General features: G+C 37.2%; 1 protein-coding gene across 1 annotated transcript in view; it reads right to left on the minus strand.

Moving 5' to 3' along the window:
- Nucleotides 1-16462, minus strand: part of EIF3H (eukaryotic translation initiation factor 3 subunit H) — an 82650-nt gene that overhangs the window by 54745 nt on the left and 11443 nt on the right. The window contains exon 2 of the mRNA XM_028534008.2: nucleotides 8781-8937. Within this exon, the coding sequence (XP_028389809.1) occupies nucleotides 8781-8937 (157 nt within the window). The remainder of the gene's footprint in view (nucleotides 1-8780; nucleotides 8938-16462) is intronic.

Genomic DNA, 16462 nt, shown 5'->3' on the forward strand with positions numbered 1-16462 from the left:
TGTGGTTGGGAACAGCGTGCCACAAGTCCATAGAGCCCAGCTAGGACTCCGCTGTAAGGCTCTTCCAGCCACTGCCACTAGTTGTGGGGTCAAGAACCTGCCATCCCTGGCTGGCGTAGCTCAGTGGATTGAGCATGGGCTGCGAACCAAAGCATCACAGGTTCGATTCCCAGTCAAGGCACATGCCTGGGTTGCAAGCCATGGCCCCCAGCAACCACACATTGATGTTTCTCTCTCTCTCTCTCTCCCTCCCTTCCCTCTCTAAAAATAAATAAAACCTTAAAAAAAAAAAAGGCAGCAAAAAATCCTCATGGTGAAAAAAGAGATAAAAGTATGAAAACACCACTCCAAAACTAATTAATATGTAAAGCATGAAGAGTAATGTCAAACAGATAAAAGCTTCAAGAGGTACGAAAATTTCACCAAGTGAGATGAATGTAAAACAAAGAGACACTTCATTTAGCATGACTAAGATACCACTCTCTTAATATAAAGGGCAGTTTGGAAAACTCAGTACTGGCACCAAAAACATCCTATCTAATTATAATGACACTACCCATTTACAAAACTTGCAGATTTAACCGTTGCATGAAGCTGGGTGGCACTTCTGAGTAAGACAGGAAGCAAGCTTGATGTGTTAGGACAACTTTTGAAAAACAACAACAACAAAAACAGAAACAGCAAAGATCTTTGGTCACACACTGTAACTGTAGCTTTTTGGCATTTTAATTAGTGCCAAAACAGTCCATTTTTAATGGTTATTACCTTAAAGTTTAGAAGTAAATTCAAGTATCTACACCTCACGTTGGTTGTTGTTGTTGTTCAACAGACAATGTTTATTTAATTAAAATGTAAACCACTGGGAATAGTAATTTAAGGATTACATTTTTAGACTTGGGAAACTCAGGAATTTTAAATACTATTTAAGTACTATATCCACCTGTAATTTTCAAATCTTAAAGTATTACTTTAAGTCTGCACAAAATTTGAACAGGTTTTACTTGGCTTCCTTCCAAACCATAGCACTTACACTTTAGGGACCGAGGGAGGGTACAGTGTAAAGCACTTTAATTTCTTTAAGCAGAAAAATCTTTTACGTTGACCACATTTTCAGTAGTATACCCTTCCATGCACAAGAGTTTCTCAACTCATTTAAAAGAAAAAAGAAACCTTAATTTTAAAACATGAAGTAAACACAAAAATATTTTTCAAGCTTTCGAAATGAAGCTAGACTTTGTTCCTAACTCTTATATTTAAAATCTTGACACACCCAAACTAAAAGAACAAAAAAGTCATAAAAATACTGGAGTTGATGCTTCACATTTGGATTTTACTTCCTGCATTCTAATCACCTTAGTAAACCCAAAACTGGACATATAAAGGAAGTTTAAGGTTTTAAGTTAGTTTCAAATCACAAGCCACAGGTTTTCTGAGTGATCAAAATAATTTAAGCAAGCAAAATCTCAAGTTCATTGCCTTGAATAGTCAATAATAACTCATTAAATGTGAATGGTTTAATGTTTTAAAAAATACTACCATAAACCACAAAGAGATCAGTTCTCAGGAGAATTATATCATAATTCAATGCACAGATTTTCTCTAGTTACCTAACACAATGTTTCATTTAAAATGAAATGTGCATGGAATATTTTATTAAATGTTTAAAATTTATGAAATATCTTTAAATGTTTACCAGATATTTTAAACAGTGCTAATACTGCATGGGTTCCCAAGTGTGTGCAAACATGTCACTAAATGACTGTCGGTCCTTTCATATATCAAAAGAGCCCAGAGAACAACTTCTCTATTGGATACAAAACAGAGTTTGTTCTCTATTTCTAGAGATGTTTGTGTTATTTATGAGGATGTAGAAACATGAATTAGACACAACTCACAAGATAAAACTTCCTTAAAAATTACTTTAAAAGGCAACTGACACCCACCTATGAAACCAAACTTCACCCTCCCCCACCCCCAAAGGGTTCCCCCCCAAGAGAAATTAGTAGCTCATAACTGGGTGTTCACATTTTTTTCTGTCGCTCTAGACTTACATCAATTCTTTTTCACAATTCTTTATTTACACACTTGTCTCTCCCACTTAAAATCTTTGAAAGCAGTAACCAGGATTTATCTTTGTATCTTTTCCACCAGCCACTCAATGTAATTTGCTGGATAAAAGCTGAAATAAATTACTGAGATTTTTTTCCTGAGATATTTGAAACATTTTATCATACCTCCGCTTAATGATTTGAGGTCACAAAGTAAACATGCCCCTAACTTCTCCAGTAAGTTTCAAAACACACCCCAAAACTGTCCAATTTATCCAATACTTCTAAGAAAAGATTTTTTAAAAAATGCAATGAAAGAAATAGGACTTAAAAAAAATAAGTATGTCAAACAGAACAAAATGCTCACTGACTATCATATAGATAGAAAATACAAAATAATAAGTAAACATCACAAATGTCTTTTCACAAAATGTCCCCATCTGTCTAAAAAAATATGAAAAGATTTCTCTACCCTGACTCAACACTTCCCTGAACTGAAAAGCAGTAATACAAAGGCAAAATGGTAAGCTTGGGCTTCAGGCGGTTTTGCCCTGGGTGTGGGCTGCAGGCGAACTAAGAAGAAAGGTGAGTCTTCAGGAACCAAGTAAATTAAGCAGAGATTTTTTTTTTCCAACTTAAAATACAGCTTACTTACGTAGAAAGTATTGCAAATAATATGACTACACAAACCTACTCTCTCTGAACCCAGTGATACAAAAAATAACACCTATGCTGTGAAAAATTACGCTGAATACATTTTATTTTAATTACATTTCGCCAATTCACATTTCAGCCTTTGAAAAGTCTATTTAGACTCTATACCACTGCTTTTCTTTAGGAAACTTAATGATAAAATAATTGTGTAACAGTCTACAATAGTGTCTCTTGCTCTAACACCAAACTTGAGTAATTAAAAAGAAAATAAATTTCAAGTACCTGAAAATAAACAAAAAAGCCAAAAGCTGAGTGCGTGTATATATCACTTCAATGTGTGGAATGATTTCAGCAATTACAAATGCTGCGCACATTAATACTATCTGAGTTCAGGCATCAATGCACCCCCCTAACTGCATTTTTCAGCGGTACAATATGGTCTCCATGCTTCATTTTGGAAAGAAACTTATTTGAAAGCCAAGGATCATCCTTTGGACTGACTTAAAGAGAGCAAAATAAAAAATCTGTCCACTCCAAGTATGAAAATTATGGATTTGGCTCTGATGCAGAATAAAGTGGGCTTCTTATATCACCTGCAATATTAAACTGATTTAGTCTACTGAAAAACAAGACAGTGAGTTATTGGATCTGTGTTTAATTCAGTGCACTTTATAACATATTTAAGGAATTCAGTTGTATAAAATAGTATCTGAATCTTATCAGATGAAAATATTTTTTTCCTTTTAGCAAGCCTTGGGTTGCATGTCTGAGAAAACAAATTAGTCTCCACTTCTCCTAAGCTTGGTAATAGTGCCCCCTAATGGGAATTTCAGTATGAGCTTTTCTACTTATTTTTTAAAAGCCTATATTTTGTAATACGAGCAAGTTTGTTTCACATTTAACTAGAAAATTAATTCTGTAATATAAAAAGTAACCAGGCTTAAACCACTCAAAGGAGTTATAACATGTCCAACAACAAAATGTAAATTCATGAACAGACACAAACAAGAAAAACTTCATGCCCCAAGTTTTCTTGGTTTTGATCATCCTATTTAACATAACCTAAGGTAGCACTATACATATGTTGATCTTATAAAAATTATCCTTCAGCTTTGTTTTCAGTACTCAGTAAGTAAGCAATTAATATCTACTAAATAAATTAAAGATATTACAAAGTCAAAAAAATTGGTTCAGAAGGGAAATTATTCAGTCATACACACCCTAGTAAACAGAGAAGTAGGATTCCCATCCAAGTTTACTGGCCTCACAGCATCACCTTTCCACAACTCCGATCACAAGTCTGCAACCATGAATTAAATGCCTTTCTTCCCTCTTATCTGTAGATAGTTCCCCAAAATAGCAACAATCCAGTATGTGGGGGTTTTTCTTAAAGGAAAAATGAACTTCAGTTAAAGCAAACACTACCTATTCTTACACCTTCCAGATGCACCAATGAAACAAACACTCAGTAATATCAACGTTTTCATTACAGTGCCCACAATGCATTCTGGACTCTGAGTCAATGCTAAGGGAAACATGCAGAAGAAACAAACAAACAAATAAACAAAAAGGTCACCAGTTTATAATGAAAAGAACGAACTGCCACCTTACTCTTCAATTTTATGAGAGAGGAACAGTAAGAAGAAAAATTGTATATAAAAAAGGGCTGGTCAAACTTTCTTAAAATGCCAGACATTCACAAATTCAGGCTTGGTGCCCAGATGGTCTCTGTCACAGCACTGCAGCAGGAATGTGTCCACCGAAGACACAGAAATGAAGGGGCATGACAGCGTTCCAGCAACACTCGACACGCAAAAGCAGGTCCGCAAACTGTAACCTGCCAACCCCTAGTCTAAAACATCTCACTTTTAAACCACAGATTAAAAATTTCTACTTTACATGAGACACAAAAACAAATACAATTTTTTTAAATTTAAGCAAATTAAATTACATAATTAATAAAAGTATGAAGTATTTGGTGAGTATTTTACTTCCATAAGGGAGAAGGCAGAAAAAAGATCCTTCCCTAAAGTCAGAGAGCTGGTGGGCCAGCCGGTGCTTGAAAGCCTTAAGAAGGGTGTCACCTCTCTGGGCCTCAGTTCCTCACCTGCGAAATGGAGCCAGTGCACCTGCTTCCCTCACAGGGAGATGGACACCAATGAGAAGAGAAACATTAAGTGCTAGCCTGGTGCTGGCTCAACAACAATAAAAATCCTTCCCTAAAAAATATTAGTTTGAGCAGACATAAAATCATGGAAAAGCAGTAACAAAAACAATGGGCCTTTAGAATAAATGCAAATTATTCTAATGTAGGATATGTCCATATAATAGAAAAACTTAGCTCTTATCTAGATTTGATATAAAGCTAATAGTGACTGCATACAAATGCCCATTCAGATAAATAAATGGATTGAGACAGCCTAAAATTCAAGATTACCAAATAAAGCAATGAAGAAACAGACTGTGTTATCTTCAATCTTTCAAATGTATAATAAGAAAAATGGCAAATCCTACCAGCTCTGAATATTAGTCAAGAAAAACACATTCAGCCCTGGCTGGGTAGTTCAATTGGTTAGAGCCTCATCCCAATAGGTCAGGGTTGCAAATTCAATCTCTGGTCAGGACACGCACAAGAAGCAACCAATGAACGCATAAATAAATAGAACAAATCAGTCTCCCCCCGATCTCTAAATATCAATAAAAATTTTAAAAATATTTAAACGTACTTTGTTGTATTACCCAAAAGGATGATTCTGGATACAGAAAACTGATGCTCTGCACTTCATACCCTCTAATCACCGGCTTCCACTTCACTAAGTATGTAAAAGCAGCATCATATAGCAAGAAAATCGTGAGATTCAGAACCAGGCAACCATACACTTCAATCCCCGTTCTCCAAACCCCAGTTAAGTGACAGCTATTTGTCTTACTGAGCATCAGTTTTCTAATCTGGAAAATCAAACACGCGAAAACTGCAACTGTGCAGCATAACAACGGACTACAGGCAATGCACATGCAGCACACAACACGCGATGCCCAGCACTTTTTTCATTGTTTAACGCTAAACTGCCATTTCTCCTCAGTGCTGTTACAATGTTTTTAATGAGCTTCTTAAAGTACATGTTAATGAAATAGCATATTGGTCAATCACCTCAAGTCCACAAGAAAAGTTAGCTTCCAATGTTCAAGATCTAAAATTAGCAATACATTTTGCTTTGTTCATCTACCATTTCACTGAATGTTGTTTCTTCCTCATATTCCAAATTGAGAATTTTATAAAACAAAATTAAGTACCTATGAAAACTGTGTGACAATATAAACTGCCCATGAATGGATTCTACGCCCAACTGTACCACTAGTAACTGAGAGTAAGTGGCTTCAAGCAAACCGCTCTCAGATTCCTCACTTGAAAACCAATAAAAACTGTGTTAACAATCCCTTATCCATTCTCCTCTTGTCTTCTAGTTCTGAAACAGTTACTACTGCAATATAATTCTCTCCAGATATTCTGAGTACAGAAATAGAGATTTCCTAACACTGCCAGAGTGGACTACAGAGAAATCCCAACCTTAATCCTATGGCATTAGGGCAGTTCAGATGAAATATCACTGTAGTTCAGAAAAAATGGTGAGCCTCTGGCCAGTTAAATTTTATGTTATGTGTTTTTACCACAATAAAAAGAAAGGAAAAAAAGACACATACTGCACAAAATACTCAAATGCCTAGAATAAAACAGCCTTGGTTGGTTGCTAGAGGTAATACTTTAATGAAAAAACTATTTTTATAGACCAAACTGTATTATCAGTGTACTAACCTTTAGCAAGAATATACTCTGTGTTATTATATGTTTAAGGTAGTAAGAGGATGACATAAATAACACTTTATCCAAGTTAAAAGTGATCGGTTAAAAGTTATATAGAAAATAAATGCCTAAAGGAATTTTTTAAAAAAATCTCACAACAGCATCAAATAGAGTAAACTATCTAAACATAAATTTAACCACAGAGTCAAAAACACTTGCATACTGAAAACCACAAAACACTGCTGGAAAAAGGTAAAAAGACACAAGTAGAAATACTTCCTGTGTTCGTGGAGTGGGAGATTTAATGTTGTTAGAGTGTCCATATTATCCAAAGTGAACTACAGAGTCAATACAATCCCTATCCAAATCCCAAAAATGTTTCTTTGTGGAAATAGAAAAAAAAATCCTAAAATTCATATGGAATCTCATATGACCCTAAATAGCCAAAATAATCTTAAGAAAGAAAATCATAGATGGAGGTCTCACAATTCTTGAATTCAACATAATACAAGGAAGCAATAACCAATACAGTGAGGTACTAATATGCAAGTCCTAAAAGAAAATATAGGACAGAAGCTTCAAAACAGTGGTCTGACAATGATTTCTTAGATATTCCACCAAAAGCAAAAATAGACAAGATAGATTACATCAAACTAAGAAGCTTCTATGCTGCAAAGGAATCAATCAACAGACTGAAAAAGCAGTCTATGAAATAGGAGAAAATAGTGGCAAACCATACAAATGACAAGGGGTTAATAGTCACACTATATAAGAACTCATTCAACTCAACAACAAAACTCCTAAGAAACGAGCAAAGAACCTGAATAGACATTTCTCCAAGTAAGTCATAAAAAATGGAAAATAACAAGTGTTGATGAGGATGTACAAAAATTAGAACCCTTAAGCACTCTTATGGGGGAATAGTTCTCAAAAAAATTAAATATAGTACTACCATATGATCCAACAAATCCTATTTCTGGGTATATATCCAAGAATTGAAAGTGGGACCTTGAGAGATACTTACATCATTATTCAAAACAGCCAAGAGGTGGAAATAACTAACAGATAAATGGATCCAGAAAATGTGGCATATAGACACAATAGAATATTACTCAGCCTTAAAAAAAAAAAAAAAGAAAATCCTTTCACATATTACAATATGGATGCACCTTGAGAACACTAAGTGAAACAAACCAGTCTCAAAACCACAAATACCACATGATTCCACATATACGAGGAATCTAAAGCAGTAAAACTCTTGGAAACAGAAAGTAGGATGGTGGCTGCCAGACGCTGGAGGAGGGGAAAGAGGGGACAAGCGGGTCGAGGGACGTGGAGTTTTGGTTTTCAGAAGATGAAAAAGTAGTAGAGATCTCTTGTACAGTGACCTGCATATAGTGAACACTACTCCACAGCACCATTCAAAATGGTTATGAAAGTAAGTTTTGTTATGTGTTTTTACCACAATAAACAAAATAAGATACATAGAAAATAAGCACTGAGAGTTCAAAGAAATAAGAATATATTTTCAACTAAATTCTTCAAAAAATCTTTTAGATTATTCCTCTTGCCCTTGGTGAGCTGCACAAAAATAAAATGCTTGGAAAGAATCTTCATTCTGAAGTAGATAACTCATCTCTTCAAAAACATTAAGTCAGCCCTGGCTGGCGTAGCTCAGTGGATTGAGCGCAGACTGGGAACCAAAGTGTCCCAGGTTCGATTCCCAGCTAGGGTACATTCCTGGGTTGCAGGCCATAACCCCCAGCAACCGCACATTGATGTCTGTCTGTCTGTCTCTCTCTCCCCGCCCCCCCCCCCGCCTCCCTTCCCTCCCTAAAAATAAAATCTTAAAAAAAAATAAAAAATAAATTTAAAAGAAAAACATTAAGTCAAAATATCACAGAAGAAAATGGATGTTGGACACATAATTATAATCCCTGTCCTTCACAATGTAAGTTCTTTGGCAAGTGGATTTCATAATCGGAAGGTTAACATTACTACAGCTCCTATCCAAATTAGTAAAATGAGAATCACAAATCCCAAATTAGTAAAGGCCAAACAAATGAAGTTTTTATCTACATTCTCATGTCAGAGAATTTTATAATTTTTCAAGAAACTCAGAAATCCAGTGACCTAGGCTAGCGTGATAGGCTCCCAGTAACAGATAATCAAATGTTACGGTGAGAACTGTATTCATAATCAAATGGTATAGTGCAAATTATGCTAATAACCACGTGTGTGCACGGCAAAGACACATCTGAGATGAGAATCCTTACCCTCGTCGAACTCAGCGTCATCTTCCGTGTGCTGGGGGAAGGGAAAGCAGTTGGTGATTTCCAGCCGGTCCTCCACCACCAGGCCCAAAAGCACTCCCTGCACCACCTCAGTCCCTTGTCCTTCCTCTTGATAGTGTTTGATTATCTTTAACACCACCTGAAAGGAAATAGAGTGAGCTTACACACCATTCTTACAGTTTACTTTTCCTTTATTTCAAAGAAAAAACAAATAAACCATACCAATGGTTTTCAAAACCCCACAAAATTGTATCGCAGGACCAATGAAGTTTCCCACAAACCGTTTCCTTTACCCTCGCACAGACAGTAGAGCACGCACAGTGTGAATGTGCGTGTGAAACACCCCGAGTCCGAAGACTTGTCCGAACACCCACCTACAGCACTCATGCCGTCCAGGTCAAGGCTCCCTGCAGGTCTCAGGAGCTCTTCCAGACAAATCAACCAACAGCACCTCAACCTGAGGTTATTACAGAAGTGACCCTGTTAACCTTTGTTTGCAGGAAGATAATTTCTTGACATAGTGGAACCATCAAGAAGGCAGAAATAAAAGACTTCAAGTATCTAAAGCCTGAAAGCAGAGCTGTTCCCCTGGTAAGTTCCAACATCTGCAGATGGTTGGTGAACAGAGCACCTCATCAGTCAGTCAGAGGAGGGAACGACAGAAATGTGTATCCAAGAGGGATGTGACCAGCAACAGAGAACACAAAGACAACCAAGGCTCCAGCACTCCTTAATTTTTCTCACCCAGAAGGATGCACCAGGTAACCTCCAGTGGAATAACCAACTCTTCTATTACTCTCTCCTTTAACGTTTCCATAAAGATAAGGAGGTAACCACTACAAAGCTGAACAGGCAATTATTTCAAAAGTTCACAATAATAGTAATCATTAATAAAAATTCCTATAATGTGTGGTTGTTAATATTCATAAAGTGCTTTGAATAGTGCTTAGCACATAGTATTTATTAAAAGCAGTAATATGGCCTGGCTGGCATAGCTCAGTGGATTGAGCTATGGTAGGCTGCGAACCAAAGCATCCCAGGTTCAATTCCCAGTCAGGGAGTCAGGGCACATGCCTGGGTTGCAGGCGACAGCCCCCAGCAACCGCACACTGACGTTTCTCCCTCTCTCTCTCTCTCTCTCCGTCTCTCTCTCTCTCTCTCTCTCTCTCTCTCTTTCTCCCTGCCTTCCCTTCCCTCTCTAAAAATAAATAAATAAAATCTTAAAAAAGAGAAAACCTTATAAAAAAAGCAGTAATATGATTATTTAGTATAAGCCTGAAGACTAAAGGTCAACATAGTCTAAAATATAATAAAAAGTTCTCAGAGGGAAAAAGAAGTCAAACAAAATGATAATTAGTATCTTACTGTTGTTTCATTTAAACAAATACATTATTGATAAAAATTAATCATCAATAACCAGTTAGTGAATGACAACAGGCTACAGTTATTGAACATTATGTGCCAGGCAATATTCTAATTATTTTACATGTATTAAATCGTGTAATTTTCACAATTACTTTAAGAGAAAGGTATTACTATATTCTTTTTTACAAATAAGAAAACTGAAGCCAAGAGAAATTAAATAAATGGCTATGGGTCACACACCCAAGAAGCAGCAGAGCCAAGATTTAAAGTAAGTCAAGCTCCAAAGCTTGTGTGTACACACCTTAAAAACAGGGAGATGACATTCCGATCAGTAACTCAATAATTAAAACAACAGGTTAGTAACAGATGTAAAGCGAAGACTTTGTGATGAATACCCTACACCAAAATGACTTCACACCCTTTAGATCCAGACCTCATAAAGACAGCTTAGATTCAGGCCTCATAAAGACAGCAAGTAGTTTGCAGGGAAAAGAGCTTAATGGAAAAGACCACCAAGTGATGAGATTGGCAGCCCTCTGGTACTGGTAAATGCCAAGAAAGTGCACAAACCGTACACATTGCTGCATCAAAGACCTCTCCATTTCTTGAAATGTGCAAAGGGGAACAGTCACGGAGGTATGGGTATGAGTTCCAGCTCTCCAGCATTTCCCAGCTGAGCCCTTGGGAAGGATATTTATTCCTCCGGAGGCTTAGATTGCTAGTTTGCAAAATGGAGCTACATCATGACATTGTTGATATTACTGAAAATAAGGTAATGTACAGTAAATACTTTGCACAGGGTGTACCACATAATAAATGCTCAATAAATGATCCACAGTACCAACTTTGTCAATAAAAAGAAAGCAAAGCTATAGCTCCTATTCAACTTACCTCTTTGCCAAGGACAATTATTTTCACACTTAAAAAAGCAAAAGAAATATGAGTAAAAAGGATAAACAAAACTACTAAAGGATTATTACAAAGATACCTACCAACTTGTCTAGGTTGCTTAGGTTCATGGACATTTAACTCTATTAATGGAATCATTGAACCAACGTTAAAATCAAAGTAAATCAGAGGTGCTAGAAAGCAGATGAACTTAGTGTAGAAATTCAGACTAATTCTAAAACTGACTCCCAAACAGCTGACTCCCAGGTGTGCAAAAAGGAGTATTGATGACTAGGGCACAGCATAGTTTCACGAAGACACCAGGCCCCCGCAAAACCTTATTTTGTTTTTCATTAAAAAAGGGAGAAAAAGTGTTATTAAATTAAAAAATCAAATTATCATTGTTTAACAATGCCTCAACTCTAATAACAAAAATGAATGTTAAAGACATTGGGGGAGGAGACAATGTAACCAAACAGCACAGAGGCCCCACAAAGCCAACACAAGCTTCCCCAGCACCAACAGCAGTGCAGAACTCCGAGAGAGATTATCTCCCTTTGCGGCATGGCTGATTCAGTTCTCTACCATAGCCAAAGAGAATTCACCAGTAACGGTACCCCACTGAGAGATAGAAAAAGCAGAGGTTTCACTACCTGGTAAAGACAATCAACGTGAATGAGTACACACAGAAGAGGGTAATTAGAGGAGGGAAAGCTTGAAACCCCGTGATGAGGCCAGTTCAAGGAATTAAAACCTCCCTCCAGAGAGTGCCCATCACAAAGAGCCCTTTCCACACAGCGAGGCACTGGAGGACGTGTCTTCCTTAGGAAGGCAAGCTCAGGACCAGAGGTGATGGTTTCAGAAAAGTTTTCAGTTTTAAGGATGAATTCTCATGGGCTGGGCAGAGGAGGGCAAAGCGGGAAAAACTGGGACAAACAGGAATACAATAATAATAGAAAACATTTTAAAAAGCGATGAATTCTCTCTAGCATTTACAGCTGTCCAAAACAGAAAGCCTTCAGGAAAGGCCTGATGATCATTAAAATAATTTCCAAATAGAGTATGTATGGTGTAGTCATTTTAATATAATCTGATGGGATAAAGCATTCAGGAAAAAATATTTTTTGTCAAAGCTAAGCGGACTCGTTCTTCATTTTGACATTTTATGGCCTTCCTACTTCTTACATACACACTAAAATCTCAATTCTTTTGTTCAAAAAATAATGTAGTAGAACTACATTACAAACTTGAGAGTACATGTCAAAAGGAAATTCCTGATCAACTAAATGACATACAGGGCTTTTGATATTCTAAATAACCAGGAATTTACTATATACATAAAAACATTCCATACATTATTGGTATTTCTAAGTGATAAAATCAATGTTTCACTCATGAAGAGATGTTTCACATCTACAACACCTACCCTGGCACATAAAAGATACCCATAATGTATTTGCTGATGGAACGAATGGTAAACTTTTACCAATCACTTATGATATGTTAAGCACTCCACCAAGTACATGCAATGACTCGATTCATTCTTATAACTACTCTGTGAAATCAGTAATGTTATTTCCCCAGTTTTGACAGATGAGGAAACAGGTGCTCTAACACATTAAATCAGAAAGGTGAGGTCTGACTCTGACTGCACAGTACCGCACAGTAACTGAGTAACTTCCGATGCCCCACGTGCTTATGGTAACAAGGCTAGACCCGACAGAATGCAGTGGCAGCAGGTCTGGCAGAAATCCCTGAAACGAGGCTGCACAAGCAGGCAGGTGTCCGGTGTCCAATGACAGGGTGAGGGAGCAAGACCAGACTACAGGGATCGGAGCTGGAGCTCCAATGTTTCTGCCCTGATCGCTGGAAGTCAGTAGCATCACCAGGAAACCTTCATTAGCTGCAAGAATGCAATACAGCTTTTAATCATCAGCAGCATTATTCTCACAAGCCACAAGATGGGAATGTTCCACTGCAAAAGCCCAATTTTTTGTTGTTTTTTCCTCCCTCCGACCGATCACTTCTCTGTCCATACAACGGTGCTGATACACTTTTAATTAATCCTGTTTACTGATGTCATGCTCCTTGTTCTTACTTAAAAACAGATATAGGGGAAAGTTAATAGTTCTCCAAAACAAAAACATGCTCCTACATGGTACTTTATGAATGTCATAAATTATCCCACACACTCAGCTCTGTAATGGCACTAGTTCTCAGCTTATCAAAATCGCCTGGAAAGCTTTCTTAAAGATGTAATCGAAGAGGGTTCTTACCCTGACTACATGTAAAAGTCGTCAGTATTTAAAAAACAGAAACAAAAAATACTGATGCCTAAACCCAACCTGTGAAACTCAGAGTTAACTGATCTGGGCTGATATTTCTATATTGATTTTTTTATTTTGGTTTTGGTTTTTTGGAAGGAAGGAGTTGTATCTTCCAATTTTTGGTTTTAGATTCTCCAGGTGATTCTATCATTCTATTTCATTCTAACTTTTAATGAGGGAATATGGGCCAGCCTTGCTTGTTTTGTTGTAAACTCAGGTGATGATAATGCACACAACTGATTAAACGACAACTTTTCTTTCCTATCTTAAGACTCCCTGTGCTGCTGAAAAGTGAGTGCACTGAGAAATACAGACCTAAAAGTGAATATCTTGTTTGTAAATGTGTAAATATCACCCCCTAATAAGAGGTGCTCAAGTCCTACTCAGAAGAATCTCTTCAGAAATGAGAGTGCAGGCAATGCCAGCATTCCATCTGAGAAGCACTCAAGTGGTCTGGTCTGTTGCAGAGACTTACGCTTCAGGGCGTGACCTCGTATTTACGATTGCTTATAAACTAATGCTGACCAAGTGCCTTTATCCTATGAATCCGTGGGTAAATGGAGGTTTTTCTATGAATTACACATGAAGGGATGGAAACTAACCAGCAAAACATCAAATTACCAAATTCTTCTCTATATTCAAAACTTTCATATTCAGAGTCTGAATGCTTGTGAACCTGCCTGATTTGCCCCGCAGACTCTTGTTCTATGAATAGGTCAGGGGTCTCTGGAGCTGTCTCCCAGCTTTCTGAGGTTTACACATTCTCAGGTTGGGCAGATCTTAGCAAGGAATACCAAACTGCAAGATAGTAAACAGATGTCCTGTCGGCTGAAATTACCCTAGAGCAGGGGTCCCCAAACCTTGGGTTGTGGACCAGGACCAGTCCTTGGCCTGTCGGTCACCAGGCAGAGAGGGAAGCTCCCCTGAGCTCCGCCCTCCTGTTCCAGCCGCCCCACCCTGCAATAGAAAAATCGGTCCCCGGTGCCAAAAAGGTTGGGGACCATGGCACTAGAGGAACCGGCTGTTTCTATTATTACTATTCAGTGCAGACAATCTGAAAGAGCAGATTATTTGTCATTTGTTATTTTCTTAACATTTTATTTAGAGGGGGAAGAAAAAAAGGGAGAGAATATCAGTGAGTTGCCTCTGGAATCCATCCTGACCAGGGGTCGAACCTGCAACCCAGGCATGTGCCATGAGCGGGCAAGAACCAAAAGCCTTTCACTTTACTGAACAACACCCAACCAACTTACTATTTCATAAAGTGTCAGGCTTTTTTTTTTATTGTATTTTTTCCATTACCATTTAGTCCCCTTATACCTCCCTCCCTCCAGCAATCACTACACTGTTGTCCATGTCCATGAATGCTTTTTCCTTTTGGCTCAGTCCCTCCACCCCTAACCTCCCCCTACCCCTTAGCTGTCATCCTGCTCTCTGAGTCTGTCCCCATTTTCCCTGTTAGCTTCATTTGTTCATTAGATTCCACATGAGTGAAGTCATACAGTATCTGTCTTTCTCTGACTGGCTTATTACACTTAGCAAGTTTCCAGGTCCATCCATATTGTCACAAAGGGTTAAGTCTTCTTTTTTACAGCTGTGCAGTACTCCACTGTATAAATGTTCCACAGTTGGAAGATCCAATGTTCTCCACTCATCTGCTGATGGACATGAAGTGTCAGGCTTTTTTTAAAAGACTACAAGCAAGAAAGGGTTTCACTTCTAAGACAAAGTATTCTTAGTATTGTTAAGATAAAATACAAATAATCTAAAATATCCAAATTAACTATGTACCAGCAGTCAATAAACTGAAACTTTGGATTAATAAGCATGATGAATAAAATCTTTCATCCTCCCTAAATAAGAACATTTAGCAGAATCTCCAAGACCTTTCTAACAAAATCATACCAAAAACTTTCAAATCCATACTAGGGAACAATTTAAATCCGGCCAAAATAAAAATTATGCCGTCTGATGCCTTGGAGTAATTTTCCATCAGTTACTACAGAAATCAGTTACTACAGAGAGATTTGGAAGCCCTGTCCAGAATCGCCATAATTCTGCTACTTTCAAATTACTTTGTTCAGTCTTGAATCCATTCATCCAGATATTTATTCGTTAGTGATTTTTAAGACCAGTTACCCCTGCCAAGCCCTGGGAAAACAAAACTAAACCAAACACAAACTAAACCAACCAGGTCTTTGCTGTCACAGGGCTCATATTTTAGAACAGCAAGTCTCAAACTTTCTGGTCATGGGGCCCTTTATCACTCTTAAAAGTTAGTGAGGATCTCAAAGGACTTTTATACTGATATTTACATATTAGAAATTCAAACTGAAAAATGTTCAAAATATTTATTTTAAGCAACAATAATAAATGTATTACATGCCCACATAAATTTTATTTTTATGAAGAATAACTGTAAATTAACAGAACAAAACATACCAAAACAAAAATACTGGATCTGGATACAAAATTGGCAGGGCTTTACATTTTTGTAAAACATTTGCATTTTCAAAAAAGATTTTTAATCAGGACAGATCACAGTGTTTTTCCATTTTTGTAAACCCTATTTATGTCTAATTTAATGGAAAGTATCGGATTTTCACATCTACTTCTGCATTCAATCTTTTATATCACACATCATGGAGCATCCGGAAACCTCTGCTAAACACTAACAAAAGTATGCGAGTAAAAATGGCAATGTTTAAATATATGGTAAAAATAGTTTTCACCTCAGAGACCCTCTATTAAGAGTGTTGGGGATGCTCACCCTTTAAGAACCACCATTCTAGAATGGCAATTATGAAAATTAATATGATTATAGTCTGTAAAAAGTGCTAAGAAAATAAAAAGGGGAATACAAGGGAAGTAACCTTGAGGAGTGTGATCCAGGGAAGGCCTCTCTCTGAGATCATACCTGAGCAGACAACTAAAGAAACAGCAGTCAGCCCTGTGAGAACCTGGGTGAAGAATTTATTTGTCAACTACGGACTTTAAATAATACAGGGTCCGGCACAAATAATACCCCTTTTTTACTATAAAATCTTTTATTACAAAATCATAAGCATGGAACTCTGTAACATA

This window comes from Phyllostomus discolor, chromosome 7 (genome assembly GCF_004126475.2).
Source record: "Phyllostomus discolor isolate MPI-MPIP mPhyDis1 chromosome 7, mPhyDis1.pri.v3, whole genome shotgun sequence".
NCBI classification, from domain to species: domain Eukaryota; kingdom Metazoa; phylum Chordata; class Mammalia; order Chiroptera; family Phyllostomidae; genus Phyllostomus; species Phyllostomus discolor.